At 43.1% G+C, this 16,084-nt stretch overlaps 2 protein-coding genes across 5 annotated transcripts in view; one reads left to right on the forward strand and one right to left on the reverse strand.

The window, feature by feature from the left end:
* Positions 1-2,703: 2,703 nt before the first annotated feature.
* LOC109202847 (kelch repeat and BTB domain-containing protein 13-like) lies at positions 2,704-6,890 on the reverse strand. The gene has a single exon (XM_019361336.2). The coding sequence runs from the start codon at positions 6,601-6,603 to the stop codon at positions 5,161-5,163; it is 1,443 nt and encodes a 480-aa protein (XP_019216881.1). The 5' UTR covers positions 6,604-6,890; the 3' UTR covers positions 2,704-5,160.
* Positions 6,891-7,014: 124 nt separating this feature from the next.
* Positions 7,015-16,084, forward strand: part of LOC100700483 (serine/threonine-protein kinase pim-3) — a 37,404-nt gene continuing 28,334 nt past the window's right edge. Inside the window, exons 1-3 of one of the 4 annotated variants that reach the window (XM_019361182.2) lie at positions 7,124-7,768; positions 8,342-8,451; positions 13,515-14,204. In XM_019361182.2, coding sequence (XP_019216727.1) covers positions 7,696-7,768; positions 8,342-8,451; positions 13,515-13,556 — 225 coding nt within the window. In that variant the 5' untranslated portion in view covers positions 7,124-7,695 and the 3' untranslated portion in view covers positions 13,557-14,204. Of the gene's footprint in view, positions 7,769-8,341; positions 8,452-13,514; positions 14,205-16,084 lie in introns of those variants that run through there. The other 3 variants (XM_019361180.2, XR_002062772.2, XM_025909268.1) reach the window with 3 other exon arrangements.

Raw genomic sequence — 16,084 nt, forward strand, 5'->3', positions numbered from 1 at the left:
GTATGTGTACCCTATCTATATGTGTATATGTATATAGATATGTGTGTGCATATATGGTCTAACTACCTGCCCAAAAGCTATCTCAATATGCCTGCAGGTCCTTAACCCAACAGCAGGACCAATATCAGTTGCTTTATGCAAGGACCTCCAGGAGGCCACTGGTGTGAATGTCTCTGAACAATTATAAACTGACTTCATGAGTGTTGCCTGAGGGCATGGCGTCCTCTTGTGGGCCCTGTGCTCATTGCCTGGCACAGTGTAAATCATGATTTACCACAGAATACAAGAATTGGCAGATCCACAACTGGTGTCCTCTGCTTTTCATAGGACACCATTAGGAGTCACCATCATCTCATTAGAAGTATGCCCTGGTCTTATCTTCCTTTATTTTTAGCTGTTTATCAACCTACACTCTCTTGGATGCTATCAAGCTAATCATGGTAACAACTATGTGAGAAAACAAGCATATTGAGACGAGTTAAGAGGTCAAAGGTCAGCAGAGACTGACATGGTGAAAAGTGTCTTCAGCCACGCCTCTTTTCTGTCCACAGAAACATGCACACAATGCCTGACAACACAGACTAGTTAAAGAGAGTCAGACAGAAAAGCTCAGCAACTCATACATTTTATATTCACCAGAGTCACAGATTATTCTGCTGACATGGGTGGGTTGGGTGGGGAGTCTGAAAACCAAAACCAAATGACACAAAGGAGGGAACATCTGTGACCATAGGGACTGATTGTTTTCTCTGAAAAGCGAGATAAGACTGAAATGTAAGTGAAGTGCTTTGGGAAAACATATCATTTATTTTAGATCACAACCACTGATTTTATTTCATTTCTACCAGCTTACATAAGCTTTAACTGCCATTAATATTTGTCATGTTACCAAATAACTGGCTCCAACTGACTTATGTTGAAAATACAGGCTAGTTGTGTAATGATTGTGGAGAGTGTTTTCTTGGTGTTCATTGAGCCCTATATGGCCAGTTCATGATGATCTGAACTCTAAACTATGTCTGAGTCATAATGCTAATGTGTATCCTGATATGGGTATAGTTTTTGATCTAATAGCTACTTTTAGCATGACAATGCATCATTTTACCAAAGTGAAATCATCTGAGTCTGGCTTCCAAAGCATGACAATTAGTGTCAATGGATTTTCGGTGCTTCCCCAGTCACCAGATCTTAATGGAATTGAGCATCCTTGGGTTTTAGGAGATGTTGTTATATCATGGTGAAACCACAAAGGAACATAGAGTCCAGAGAGTAATTGCCCACGTCACGTGTTCCTCATGTCAAAACCTCGTTTTCAGCAAATGTTGGATCTCGACCAGGCACTCTCAATCCATTGCACTGAGTCAATCCATGGAAGGAATCATGGGCAGCATGATGGTGTGGTCCTGGGTTCAACTCCACCATCTGGCCAGGGCTTTTCTGTGGTGTGGAGTTTGCATGTTCTGTCTGTATTTACATGGGTACTCTAGCTTTCTCCCATAGTCCAAAGACATGTTGGGTAACCACCAGTTACCATAGACATGAATCGTTGTTTGTCTTTTTGTGTTAGCCCTGCAACAGCAACCTGTCCAGGCTTTACCATGCCTCTTCCCCTATGTTAGCTGGGAAACGCGGCTTGTTTTCAGTAGCCTTTTATTACCTAAACAAAACAGTTTGTTTTGTTTGTTTAGGTTTGTTGATGTTGTCCTTCACTTAAGTGTGTGTGTCCAAAAACTTGAGATCTGCAGCTTGTATATTAAAGGGTTATTCCCACCTATAAGTAAGTGATATAAGAAGGCGTATTAGGTCAGATCTACTGTGATCTATCATTATTTATTTTATTCTTGGCTTCCACTCATCCACCACGACCCAAGGAATAGTAAGATTTAGTTTTAACATGGTAGGTATATTCTTAAGATTAGGTTTAGTTAATATTCTCTGAGCACTGTGGTTCTCTTTTCATCAAATGAATCAGTTCATAAGTTGGTTAAAAACTGCTGTTACCTGCATAAAAAACTAAATAAGCCGTTATATTTGACCTCAAAGATCAGCTGGAGTATAAAATAGAAATACTAAAGTAAAGAAGACTATCAGTCTTTTTTATTTTGGTCGTTTAGGTTTTGTTTTTCTTGTTTTGTTTTTTTGTTCAAAGTGTCTAGTAGGATTTGTTCATATGTGCTTTTTGAAACTGTGCAGAGAAGCAGAGCAGACAGAGCATGCCCCCAACACTCATAACAAGATTAATGTCTATAGACAGACGTTCATCCATCACCTAGGCTGGGTCCTGGCTTCTGTCCCAGACTAAAGCTGACGGGGGTCACATAGGGCGTCCTCCCTTGTGTGCAGACCAAACATTGGCCTTCCCCTTATTCTTGGTCACATTTACCATTACAGAAGATCTATAAGAAGATGCATCTTATAAGAAGATATAGTATTAGGAACAGTCCCAGGGTTGTATTTGACACAATTAACACTGTTGTTTCTCTCCCACCTCAGCATGCTCTGTTACTCTTTCACATTATTGTTCTCAGTCTTTCTCAAAATAAGGCTGTGTACCTGAGATCCAAAATCAGAATCAGAATACTTTATTAATCCCTAAGGAAATTATGTGGGTTACAGTTGCTCAAAGACAGTAACAGTAACAGACTAAACTACTTAAATAATACAATATGTTACAGAGTTAACAAATTTAAGAAATAGCACTAATATATACAAATCGCTCATTTATACATATCAAGAATATTACAGAGGTGAAATATATATGATTGACATTTACCTCTAACCTGTGAACTTTGTCATTTGCTATTTTACTGTACAAAGGTACTGTGCAAAGGGTGTAACTATTGCAGAGTGTACTGTGCAGTAGATGGAGGAGTTGTACAGGGAGATGGCCACGGGCAGGAATGATTTCCTCTGTCGTTCAGTAGTGCTTTTTGGTCATCTCAGTCTCTCACTGAACGTGCTCCTGTGACTAGCCAGCACGTCATGGTATTATCCAGCATTGAATTTATCTTGGACAACATCTGCCTCCCAGACACTATCCTAAGAGAATCCAGCTCCATCCCCACAACATTACTGGCCTTGCGGATAAGTTAATTTAGTCTGTTGGTATCTGCAATCCTCAACCTGCTGCCCCAGCATGCAGCAGTATAGAGGATGTCACTGGCCACAACAGACTCATAGAAAATCCTGAGCATTGTCAAACAGATGTTGAAGGCCCTCAGCCGCATCAGAAAATAGAGTGGACTCTGGCCCTAGCTGTAGAGTGCAGTGGTGTTTTTAACCCAGTCCAGTTTATTGTCTATGTGTACTCCAAGGTATTTATAGTCCTCCACAATGTCCACATTGACCCCCCGGATTGAAACAAGGGTCAAGGTTTTCCTTCAGTCTCCCCCCTCATTTTTCATCAGACTGGATTCCCTCATATATATTTGATGGGACTTTCTCTGTTAAATCATTGCATTTGTTCCAAGACTCTTGTGCACTGGTAGAAGGCAACGTGCCTTCTACCAGTGCACAAGAGTCTTTTGGACAGGTGTCCATCCTAGTTCAGTGTCAGGCCTGGATAAGTGACTGGTTTTACTCCATGTTTATATTCTGTTTTTCTAAACATATGCATTGATAATAAATAATAAACTAGGAAAATAAATAGCATGTCAGGTATTCTGTGTCCTTTCCCAGTTTGTTATACTTTTATACAGTCTGCTGCTGAGCTGCCCGGGGATGCTGCACTCACTTGGAAATAAGAGTTTACATGTACCATTATCCCATTAACATGAAGAGGAGAAAAATGTTTGGCTGAATTAAGAAAGAAGAAAAAAATAGAAACAATAATCTTAGCTATGGATTAAAAACCAACAACAAATGCATATATATCATATTCAAGCACCACATTTTCATTTTTTTCTTACAAACAAAAGCCACATGAAAATTATACCAGAACCCTAAATACTAAACTGAGAGTATAACCAAGCAATCTGTTACAAGAGAAATGACGTAAAGCTCAAAACACCATACAAAGGAGATGCAACTCAACTAAGGATAAGGTAATCTGAAGCAGTAACAAGAAAGAGCCACAAAAGAATACATGATAGAGAAAACCTAAACAGCAGACAAACTAAGAATTAAACTAAACAAAATAATAATAAATAGAACTAAAAAGGCCAAAAAACACAAAATGCTGGGTTAAAGAGCAAGGACCGTGACATCAGCAGCAAATGCAGATCTTCTGTTTGCTGCTGATGTGTGCGCCCTTCACATTTTAACTTTAGACACTGAACCTAAATTTAATGCATTTGTTCAAAGCCAAAATAGACTAGATTTCTCTCACTGAACAAGAAAAAGCTGAAAAGCTGCACATGAAGTAATTAAACTCAGAATAGCAAGAGCACCTTGTATAAAATTCAAAGTGTTTCAAATTTTGCAAAAACATACACATTTTGTTCAGTTGTTTTGGGTAATACTGATAAAATGTTATAGTTTTTACTATGCTTGTTTCACATTTCCATTTTCTAAACATGTACTCTTACTTTTTTTCTCATAAAGAGAAAAAAAATCACTACTGAGCAAAACTGAATTCAGTTTATTGGTCCACAGTCCCAGTTTCTCTCTCATGTGACCCTTTGGGAAAATTAATTGGCAACCCGTGCCAGTGGCCACTCTTTCAATGATGAGGATGTACACATCCTGGACAGGGAGGAACGCTGGTTTCATTTCTGAAATGAGGAGGGGGCCTAAGGGTACATCTTTCACCATCTTACAGTCCTGTGTTAGCAGCCATTCCCCAACTCTCTGGGAATGATAGTCAACTCCCATCGAACATGGATCATGACAATTTGCGTCTTAACAATGATGAAACTGACCTCAGGGTCTGTTGTTAGTCAGTGGTGCTAGTTTCAGTCATTATGCAAATGTTCTGTTTATAAGGCTGGGGAAAGCTATGGTCAGCTGAGACTGAAAAAGTCACAGATGAAAAGTTTCTCCCAATGAAAACACTACGTCCAGATGAACAGAATCAACTTCCTGGGATTCACTTACCTGGATGATTGAGCATGCATCAAGATATGAATAGTAATATTGCTGTAATAAAAAATATCAAAAAACAACCAAAAACCCATCTCAGTTTAATTTAAATAATACTGATGATCCAAAAAGACAGTGTCACTACTGCAGGCTGAGAGCTTTTGGCAGCTGAAGCAGAAATGTCCACACAGATCCACTTCTTGGGAAACCCTTCATCTGCCGCCTAGGCTTCCAGGTTTTACCTTCCACTATGTATTCTAGAGTCATGCTTCTGTTCAGTGTAAACACAGAGTCCCCTCTTACAACAGCAGTGAATAGTGAACCTCTACTATTGGCGAAGTGTCCAGGCAAGCTTGACCACTGGCCCAAACTCAGATTATAACAGTCTATGAGGCATCTTAGGAAGTCATCAGATGGGCCATTTCTCATGATGAAGAGGTTGTCCCTATGGCCCACCATGCAGTGACCATAGCTTTGGTGCCTGATCAGTGTGGTAACTAGCTGCCACTCATTTTTCCCAGATGCATACTCGTAGATCTCAGTGGTCTCCATTGGCCTCCATAAACACACAAATATCCTGCTCATGGTTTTGGTGCAAGCTGCTCCTGCTGCTGGCCGAGGTAGGTTAGCAGCAAATGACCACTTTCTGTTTTTTACATTGTATATTTCCACAGATGACATTACTGTTCGCTCATACTCCCCTCCTATGGCATATAAATGACCATTGAGACCCATAAGACTAAGATTGTAACGCAGCTGTGCTGGGCTGGGAATCCTGCTCCAGCTGTTGCTTTCAATACTGTAGCAGAAACAAGATTCCACAACTTGTTTATGGATGCCATGAATGCCACCAATTATGAACAGTTTGTTGTCTAAAACAGTCACTCCAGCCATTGAGGTGCTGGCCTCTAGTGGAAGATCTGTTAACACTTTCCAAGTATTGCCAGTTTCATTGAGGTAGCAGATGGTCCTTGAGGCAGCATGTACAGTTTCATCCAAACCACAGGTCACATGGGCTCCTACAGCCATGAAAACATGGGGGGTCAAAGACTCCACATAAGAGATAAGCTCTAATGGTAAGGTTTTCTTGACCTCTACCTCAAGGTCAGTGTACATGTCTCGAATGAACAGTGCTGCTGCATGGTAAAGATCCATAAGTCCAAAGACTGCAGAGGTGTGATACATCAGCAGACAGTTTTCTGCATCAAGAAGGTCAATAAGATGCCTAGTAAGTGTGGATACCTGCAAGAAAGCTGCACATTCGATGGCTTCCACAATGTCGTCCTCATCCAGAATTGGCTTCTCTCCACGTAAAACTGCTAAAGCTAAAAGGAACCCTTGAGCTCGCAGAGACTTGAGGTGGATTTCTTCCTGCTGACATTCCTTCATACCGGAGCGATACAGAGCTTGAAAATAGTCACAGCTCTGCACCAGTAACATTTTCTCCTCAGAGAACTGTCTGTCTCCAACCACGATAGTTAGTTTAGCTGAGACGAGACCAGAGCCAGCACATGGTAGATACCTTTCACAGTCTGCACCACTGAAGCTGCCATTGTCCTCTGATTCTCCATTGTACACTGACATTATAACTTGCTGGCAGTAACAAATATCCTCTGTAAAAATTACACAAGAGGTAAAAGCATTTCCAAAACTCTTGGAGTAGAGCACAAGAGCAGTGACTCACTCTTTAGAGAGGATCAGTTATTGCACAGCCTTTAAAATAGAAGCAGCTAAATATAGCAGAGAACAAATGATCGGGGTCACATTCATGTAGTGGACAGGACTGAAAGGGGTGAATACAGGGTTAGTGGTTGTTGCTGATACAAAATCAAAAGATCAGTTTGCCCCAAAATTACATTTGCTTTTTAATATAAAACAAATACGCCTTGAAAAATCTTTTTTTTAGTACAATACTTTTATAACTTAAAATTGCTAGTTTATGGTCTTCAACAACAACGATCTTGGTGGTCTATACATAACATGGACAATCAATGGTACAAGAAAATAAAATCTTCACATTGACCCAAAAAGTAACATATGGGTAACTGGAGCTTCCAATACCATATCATCTCTTGTACCAGTCTTTAGCGAATGATGTGGGGAAAAAAATGACATCACGTTAACTTTTTCTCATAATGTCCAACCAACCTTATTACCATAAACAATAATATAATTAATTAATTCAAATATTAAAATTATTGCATTTTTACATTATTTATTTATTGTTGGGGGAAGCGCTTTTTCGTCTTTGGTGTGCTGCAGCACTGCACTGGTCACGTAAATAATAAACTAGTCCGTGGGTTTCTCATTGAAACACGACTACATTTTCAAGCAAATTACTTAAAATTTACCGAAAAACTGTACAGTTTGGGGCACCTTTTTTAATTTCAGTGTGTTCGTGTTGTTGTAGTAATGCAGCAGGCTTTGTAGTACAATTTGATGTGTCAGCGGGGGTCAGGCGGAAGGATTCTCTTGTAAATACTGGCAGCGGTGTAGCGAAGAAACCTCGGACTTCTGGGGTTTCGCTCGGTGGAGCACATCCGGAATGGATTTTAGGTTATTATGTTTACCTCTCCCGCGAGAAGAGCCGAGGACTTTGTTTTTTTTTCCTGAGGATATATAGCGCCAATAATTTTCTCGGTGCGGTTGAATTATTCGGGAGAAGTCAGGAGCAGCATGCTGCTCTCTAAACTGGGCACCCTCTCACACATGTCGTTCAGCATGGACCTGCCGGCGAAGCTTCAGCAAGGTAACAGCCTCGACTTTGCAGCTGGGTCCATTTCACGTCACTTTATTTTACCCGCCACGGTCCAAGTCTTAATCAGAAATGGATTTTTCGAAGCCGGAATTTCGAATCGGGTTGGAAAATCTGGGTCATCTGATACAGTGTTACCTACAAAATACTTATTTTTCTGGACTTACTTATTCATTTAACTAACATGTGACTAAATTAAATAAATAAACAATTAAAAAAAAGGAAAGTATTGAAATCAACTCAGGCGGAATGGAGCTAGGAAACCTTGACCCCAATCCGAGGGACTTAAACCAATTAAAGTTTCATATATTCGCTGAATAAATAGCGATCATTGTTAAATTAAGACATTTTCAGGCCAGGGATGGGACCATTTTGACATCTAGGTGTCTTGTATAACGTAAAGTGAGTTTTTGTCTTTACTTTAAACGTTGCAAGTGTATTCAGTGATGTGTACGTTTGTATCGACGATTACACGCAGTTCTAATCGCAGGACGTACTATGTTGGAGTTTATTTGCAAAGTTGTCATGACTTTGATTAGCCTTGACTTTTTTCCCTGTGCTCTGTAGCCAACGCGGAGAAGCAGTCGCTTGAGAAGCAGTACCGGCTGGGTCCGGTTCTCGGCAGTGGGGGATTCGGTACCGTTTACTCGGCTGTTCGCCTCACTGATGGTTTGCCGGTAAGAGCCGAGTAGCGGCTTTGTTTTGGTCGCAGCACATGGCCAACTCTCATTGTCAAGATGCCTTGTAGCAGACAGCTGCGTTCCTCGTTTCCTGTTTGACCATTCAAAATAAAGCCGTACTTGAATGTTCGAGTTTAAAAACAATAACTCACAATTGCACTTAAATACTTTGTATTAGGCTTCAAGGTTGTTGCATTAAAAAGGAAGAGTTAATTATTGTCTAAATGAAAACAATGATCTCAAATAAGATAATTAATATACAGTCAGTCATTTTTCAGTCTTTGTTAGTTTGCTCCAGTCTTTCAACAGCCAGCGTTGTTTTATTTAAGACCAGTGTCTACATGACTTGTAGTCTGCTCTGAACTTAAATCTTTTTGTTTTCTCCAGTAAATGTGTCACATTCATATGAATTCACTTAATTATTTTGGTTTGTTTTTTAATGTTGTTTTCAATTACAGTATCTCCTTAGTCTGTTAAAGTATTGGCTATTGGCTACATTATCATTACAATTTTCCGTAGTACAATTTTCCGGTTCCAGGCTCAGAGAGAGGGAGCCATCTGCCCCGACTGGCTGGGATTGAGTGGAAAGAGAAGAGAAAATGAGTTCATAGGCAGAGAGGACAAAACACAAAATATGGAAATGAAGACAAAGTATGCATACAACTTCAAAATAGAAAATGAGTTTTTTTTTTTTTAGTATTGCTATTTCAAAAAACGAAAAAACATTTCATCCATCAGAAACACTTATAAACTTGGCACCTAAAACCTCGTTTTAAAAATGTGTGTCTGCAGGCATAGAAATGCAAAATGCATGCAGAGAAAAACATACAAAATCCAATTTTTAATTATTCCATGCAGGACAATATGTGTCTTTATATTTTCTTGTTTGTTTGTTTTTTGCTTTTTGTTGTGGGGGAGAGGTGTTTATTTGCTACAAGAATACATACATAATGTCAGCTGTTTGCAAACAAACACACAGATCTCTTGATTTCTTAATGAAATGAAATGCAGTGAGTAAAAAGTAACACTATAACTAAATAACTAAAAAGCCTCTTAGGAAGGTTTTTGTTATGATCACCTGCACCTTGGTTTTTGCGATCATAATGATGTATAGGATTCGGTTGTAATCTACCTGCAACAAAACTAGCTGGACATAAAATATAACTCTGTGTGCCACAATTCATTTTGCCTGCCAGGACAAAAAGCAAGACGTGATGATGCCAATCACTTGTTGAAAACAAGACCAATAGTTTTTGCTCTTGTTTTGCTCCTACAGTGTTGTGAAAAAGTTTTTGCCCCCTTCCTGATTTCCTATTGCTTTGTATGTTTGTCACACTTCAATGTTTCCAATCATGAAACAAATTTAAATATTAGACAAAGATAACACAAGTAAACACAAAATGCAGTTTCTAAATGAAGGTGTTTATCATTATTTGGGAAAAAATCCAAACCTACATGGCCCTGTGTGAAAAAGAGATTGGCCTATAAACATATTAACTGGTTGAGCGAAGCTTACCAGAAATGCAACCAAGCATTTGCAATAACTGCCCATGAGTCTTCTACACCTCTGTGGAGGATTTTTTTGGCCCACTCATCTTTGTAGAATTGTAATTCAGCACAAACCTACATGGCCCTGTGTGAAAAAGTGCTTGTCTCAGTTTTGCCAGAAAACATCTGACTTTTAGGAAAATACTCTGTGGACTGACTAGAAAAAAGTTGAACTTTTTGGAAGGTATGTGTCCTATTACATCTGGTGTAAAAGTAACACAGAATTTCAGAAAAGGAACATCATACCAACTATTTCAGGTCCTCAGTTTGTTCTTTCAGCTCTTCATTGTGTCACTGAAGGCCTGAATTTTTTTGGTGTGCCAATACAGCCAGTTGGTTTTATTGACAGACTTTCTGGCTGTGTCTATATATAGTCACACTCTGGGTGCAGAAGGGCTTGTATTGTTACTGAACAGCCAAGAAGTTATTTCTCACTTCTTCTAGATAGTCAGTGTCTGATTTCTCATTTTCTGACTGTTAAAATGCCCTTTCTGCTTTGCTACATTTCTAAAGTGGAAATTATAACAATACAACAGCTGTTTTAGAATTCTGGTGATTCCGTGTTGTGATATCACCAAAAGATGTTATCCCTGTTCTAGTGATATAATGTCATAACAGGAATTCCATGTCTTAATGCTGGTTTTGTAATGAAGGATAAACAATTTCTCCAACACTGGGAACATGTCCTGGGAATACTTGTACTGCCCAGCAGTCTAGTGTCCTGCAGCTTTTCTTTAATGTGATGGAGCAACGCACCTTCTGATTGGTAGATAACCTACTCTACCACCTGAGCCAAAGCTGCCACAAACATATTGTGGCGAGCTCAGACAAGGAGGAGACAGAGGTGTCGTTTGGTCTTGCTTCCCCCGAGTTAGCCAGGGAGCACAGCCGTTTATTAGCATTCAGCAGCAACAACAACAAAAAAACGGCGCTCTCTCACCCCACACAGAAAAAACACACAGACGCAGAGAGAGCGTCACATGGTAACCATGGCAACATAACGCTGCCTCCTGAAACAACAGAACACAGCTGTCAAACAAAACCCAAACAACCCTGACCCGCTACATAGCCCCCACCTAAGGGGTCAGTCGTCCCCGACAACCCCATTACCCAACACAAAGTCCTGCAAATGTCCAGGTGTCTTCTTTCAGCGCACAGGCAGATCTCGACCGGCTGGGGAAGAGTCACTTGGATCAGAACATGGGGTGCCACCAGCATCCCCTGCCCCGGCGACTGCTAGAGCGAGCGGTCGGTACGGTGAGAGTCTGTCCTGATGCAACACCACCATGTGTCCCGGGCCCGGCATGCGGATCCGGTACACCACTTCTGTCAGCCGCTCCACGACCTCCGCCGACCCCTGCCAGTGACTGCACAGCTTGGGGGACACTCATCTCTTATGAACAGGGCAGTACACCCAAACCTTGTCGCCAGGCACGAAAGCTCGAAAGCTAACCCTCGGCACCTGGTGTCGTAGGCTCTTTTTTGTCGTACTCCGGCGCTGGCCTGGGCCTGGCGGGTGTAGTCATGAACCACCTGCAGCTGCTCCCTCAGCCTCCTGTAGTAGTCCATCTCTGGCCCACCATCAATCTCCGGCTCAGGGGGGGACCCGACCACCAAATCCACGGGCATCCGGAGTAGAGGTCTGCATTCCCGCGGCTGTCCCGCGGGAGCCGCGGGACCCGACCAGATTTCTTGCGGCGCGGGAATAAATTTCCAAATAAAATGCGGTAGCGGTCGGTAACTCTGGTGTAATTTGAACGGGAGCGGGCGGTCTGAAAATATAGCGTGCCCGACATTTTTTCGGAACAGCATATCTGTGATTTCCTCATTCTAATTGAGCACTGGTACAGCCAGTGCTCACGCCTGTTACACGCACTGAGCGCATGGATCAGTGCTTTTTGCACGTGCATTTTACTTGCACAGTCTGTGACTCTGTGCGCGCATCACCTGCATCAGAGCGCGCTTTACCAACATGGCAGAGCAAACTGAAGATGCAATTTCCTTGAAGGACGTTCAGCTGGGATTAGACAACGGTCAGTTTACTTTAAGGAAACCCACATCAGGCAAGTCTGATGTATGGGAGTCTTTTTCATGCGTCATAGACACAAATGGAAAAAAATTACCCTTTGTACAATGCGATAAATGCCTCAAAGTTTTACCCTTTTGCAGTCACAAGACTGGAACCTCAGGTTTAAGGCGGCACTCATGTCCCATCACAAAGGGGCAAACAAAACTGGCATTTACTAAATCTTTGCTGGTGCCAGAGAAGTTTAAAAAAGAAACCAGAGACAAATGTGTTCAGTTTGTTTGCCAAGACATTCGACCGTATGATACCATCTCTGGAAAAGGCTTCACACAGCTGGCCCAACATTTGGTCGACACAGCAGCAAGAATAGGAAAATTCGATGTCTGTGAGATACTACCACACCCCACAACGGTGTCAAGAAATGTTGAAATGAGGGCTCAGAGTCTACGTAAACATGTTGTGGAGGAAATCACTGCAACAATATCGAAGTTTGGATGCGCTGTTACAGCAGACATATGGACAGAAACATATCGAAAAACGTCCTTTTTGTCTGCAACCATCCATTACGTTAATGAGCAATCTGAGCTACATTCAAGAGTGCTTTTTGCTGCCCCTTTTGACCCAAGCACCTCAAAGACAGGTGAAAACATTCGAAGGCACCTGCTGCAGAATCTCAGAGTGTTTGGCATTGATGCGACAGACATGGGCAAAAAGATTATTTTTGTCACAGATCGTGGAGCCAACATGATCAGTGCCTTACGAGAATACACGAGGCTAAACTGCACAGCGCACATACTAAACGTGACTCTCTCCAGTGCGTTTGGTCCTGCCATAATCGAAAAGTCTCCAGAGATCGCTAGCCTTCTGACTGATGTTAAAAAGTTGGTTACATATTTCAAACACTCAGGACAGCAGGGCAAGCTTAAAAAGTCACTGAAACAATCCATAGAGACACGATGGAACTCTAACTTTGACATGTTAAATTCTGTCTTGGAACAGTACGAAGACATTGCATCTGTGCTGACTGAGAGCAATAATTATGACAAGATCGGACGCATTAGCATCAGTACTCTTAAGTTACTAGTATCATTCCTAAAACCCTTCAAAGAGGCAACTGACGACTTGGAAACTGATAACACAGCTCCCAGTGCCTCACTTGTTCTTCCGTGGTCTGTGCGATTAATTGAGCACTGTACATCAGCCACAAAAGACCCTCTGCTCTCTGAAATTGCAACCGTCTGTGTAACACGGCTGAAAGAATTACTGTCAGCAGACAGCACTTCATCCCATTCTGTTCACATGCTTTATAAAATAGCAACCTTTCTGACACCAAATCTGCGAGGTCTGAGAACGTTAGATGAAAGAGGGCGACAGAATGTGATACAGGGAGTCGAGATGATCGAAGATTTAAAGTTTGATCATGCACATGATGAGGATGTTGAACCAACACCTGCCAAAAGGCCTACTGTTCTTCATAAATTTTCAGATTGGGAGGAAGAGGAAGAATCATGTGGATCAAAATCACTAATGTTCAGATTCAGGAGTACAGGACCATGAAACTTGAATTATCAAGTCAACAAAACATTTTGCAGTGGTGGAATTCCAACAGTTCCCAGTTCCCTGCCCTGAGCAACCTTGCAAGATTTGTCCTCTGCATCCCGGCAACGAGTGCACCTTCCGAGAGAGCATTCAGCCTTTGTGGTCGGATTTTGGAGGAGAGACGTTCAGTACTGAAACCCTCATCAGTCAGTGACATTCTTTTCCTGCATGGAAATTTAAAATAATTTGGATTTTTTAAGTAAGTTTCGTTCATTTGATTAATAGTTTATAATTTTGAGATGTCGTTTATTGTTGTATTTATATATGCATATTTTCTTTTATAGGAGAGACCTTGAATTCGACATTGGGACATTTTTTCGTTAAACTGATAGTTTAAACAATCATTTAATTTCGCAGTGGCCAACTATTTTGTTCTTTTGTTTACAATTTTAAGTGACTTTTTTTTTTTCGCGACACTTTCCCTACTGTGTTGACAGAAAAATGTTACGTTTGTATTTTACATAAAAATAACAAATAGGCCACAATGCTGTATTCGTTTTTATTTATTTTATTTTTGCAACACGTTTTCCATGTTAAAAGATAAATGTTGCATCTTGACAGATAAATGCATCTTGTTTAAGAAAATAAATACAATCATTGCACAACCTGCAGTTTTATCTGTTATCTCTATTTTTGGTGGTACCCCATTTAAATGTGAGATTTTGGAAACCAGATCTAAATTTAGCGGGAACGGTCGGGTCAGGTAGAAAATTATTCTAAGCGGGCAGCGGGTGAACAAAGACTGAATATACAGCGGGAGCGGTCGGGTGCGGTACAAAACCTTGCGGGAGCGGGACTAAAAAAACATTCCTGCGCAGACCTCTAATCCGGAGCTCCTGCCCTAACATCAATGCGGCAGGCATGCACTGGCTGGACTGGCTCGACCAGAGGACCAGGGGCAGATGTCGGTCCCATTCCCGCTGGTGGCGGCTGGCGAGAATGGCGAGCTTGGTGGCCAGCGTCCGGTTAAAGCACTCGACCAAGCTGTTGCTCTGCGGGTGGAGCGGTGTGGTTCTCGTCTTCTCCACCCCCAGCCACCGACAGATCTCCCCGAAGACCTTCGATTTGAAGTTACGCCCCTGGTCACTGTGGAGCTCAGCCGGGACCCCAAAACGGGTGAACATCTCCTCCACCAGTTTCTCCGCCGTCGTGGTCGCACTCTGTTCTGGCACCACGTAAGCCTCCGGCCACTTCGTGAAATAGTCCATGGCCACCAACACATATTGGTTCCCTGACTCGGTGACGGGGAAAGGCCCTAGGACGTCCACTCCCACTCGCTCCATCGGGCCCCCACCAAGTACTGCTGCAGGGGGGCAGTGGAGAGCTGAGTTGGGCCCTTCTGTGCCGTGCAGGTGTCACAGCAGTGCACATGAAGTTCCACATCTCGTCGACAACCAGGCCAGTAGAACCGTCCCCTGAGACGACGGAGAGTTTTGGCATTCCCGTAGTGGCCGGCCCCCACCTAGCCGTGGACAAGTTCAAGCACCTGCAACCAGGGCACCAACAGCTGCAGGAGGTCTTTCCCCTGACCAGGGGCCCGCCATCTCCGGTATAGGAGGCCGTCGTGGGTCTCCAGATTGTTGTACTGGGAGTGGCAGGCCTTCACTTCGGGCCCCTGTCCTGACACCCCCGACCAGTCCGGGCGTGGCGCCGCCTCCAGCCAGGCCCCACCTGAACCAACGTCGCGTCAGCCTCCTGCTCCTGCTTCAGCTGCTGCGTGGTCAACAGGAGCCATCCCCCTCTGCTGGCTATGACCTGAGCAGTAGCCACGCCCAGTGCCACCTGGGCCCGCTGCTCCTTCCGCCAACAGTAGCGGCACTCGACGGCCATGCAGGGCCGGCTGGAGAGGGCATCAGCGTTGCCATGCTGCCGACCTGCCTGATGCTGGGTCTCGAAGTCGTAGCCCTGAAGAACCTCCAGCCAGCGGGCCACCTGACCTTCTGGGTGTTTGAAGTTCAGGAGCCAAGTGAGAGACGCATGGTCAGTGCGCATGAGGAAATGGCAGCCATGTAGGTATGGCCGGAAGTGCCGCACCGCCAATACTATGGCGAGCAGCTCGCGCCGAGTCACGCAGTAGTTCCTCTCAGCTAAAGTATGCCACCACTCATTCTCCGGCCTCATCCTGCTGAAAAAGGACCGCCCCGACTCCTACATTGCTAGCGTCAGTGTCCACAATTAAAGGTCGCCGAGCATTGGGGTAGGCCAGGACTGGAGCTCTGGTGAGGGCCTCCTTCAGCTGTGCGAAAGCTGCAGCGCAGGCATCACCCCAGCCAAACGGCTGGCCCTTGTCAGTCAGGCGGTGGAGAGGGCTGGCTATCGTTGTGAACCCCTTGATGAACCGGCGGTAGTAGGAGGCTAGGCCCAGGAATCTCCGCAGTTCTTTGACATTCGAGGGAGTCGGCCAGTCCCGGACCGCAGCCACCTTCACTGGGTCAGTGGCGATGCCTTGAGCGCTGA

This window comes from Oreochromis niloticus, linkage group LG7 (assembly GCF_001858045.2).
Source record: "Oreochromis niloticus isolate F11D_XX linkage group LG7, O_niloticus_UMD_NMBU, whole genome shotgun sequence".
Lineage (NCBI taxonomy): Eukaryota > Metazoa > Chordata > Actinopteri > Cichliformes > Cichlidae > Oreochromis > Oreochromis niloticus.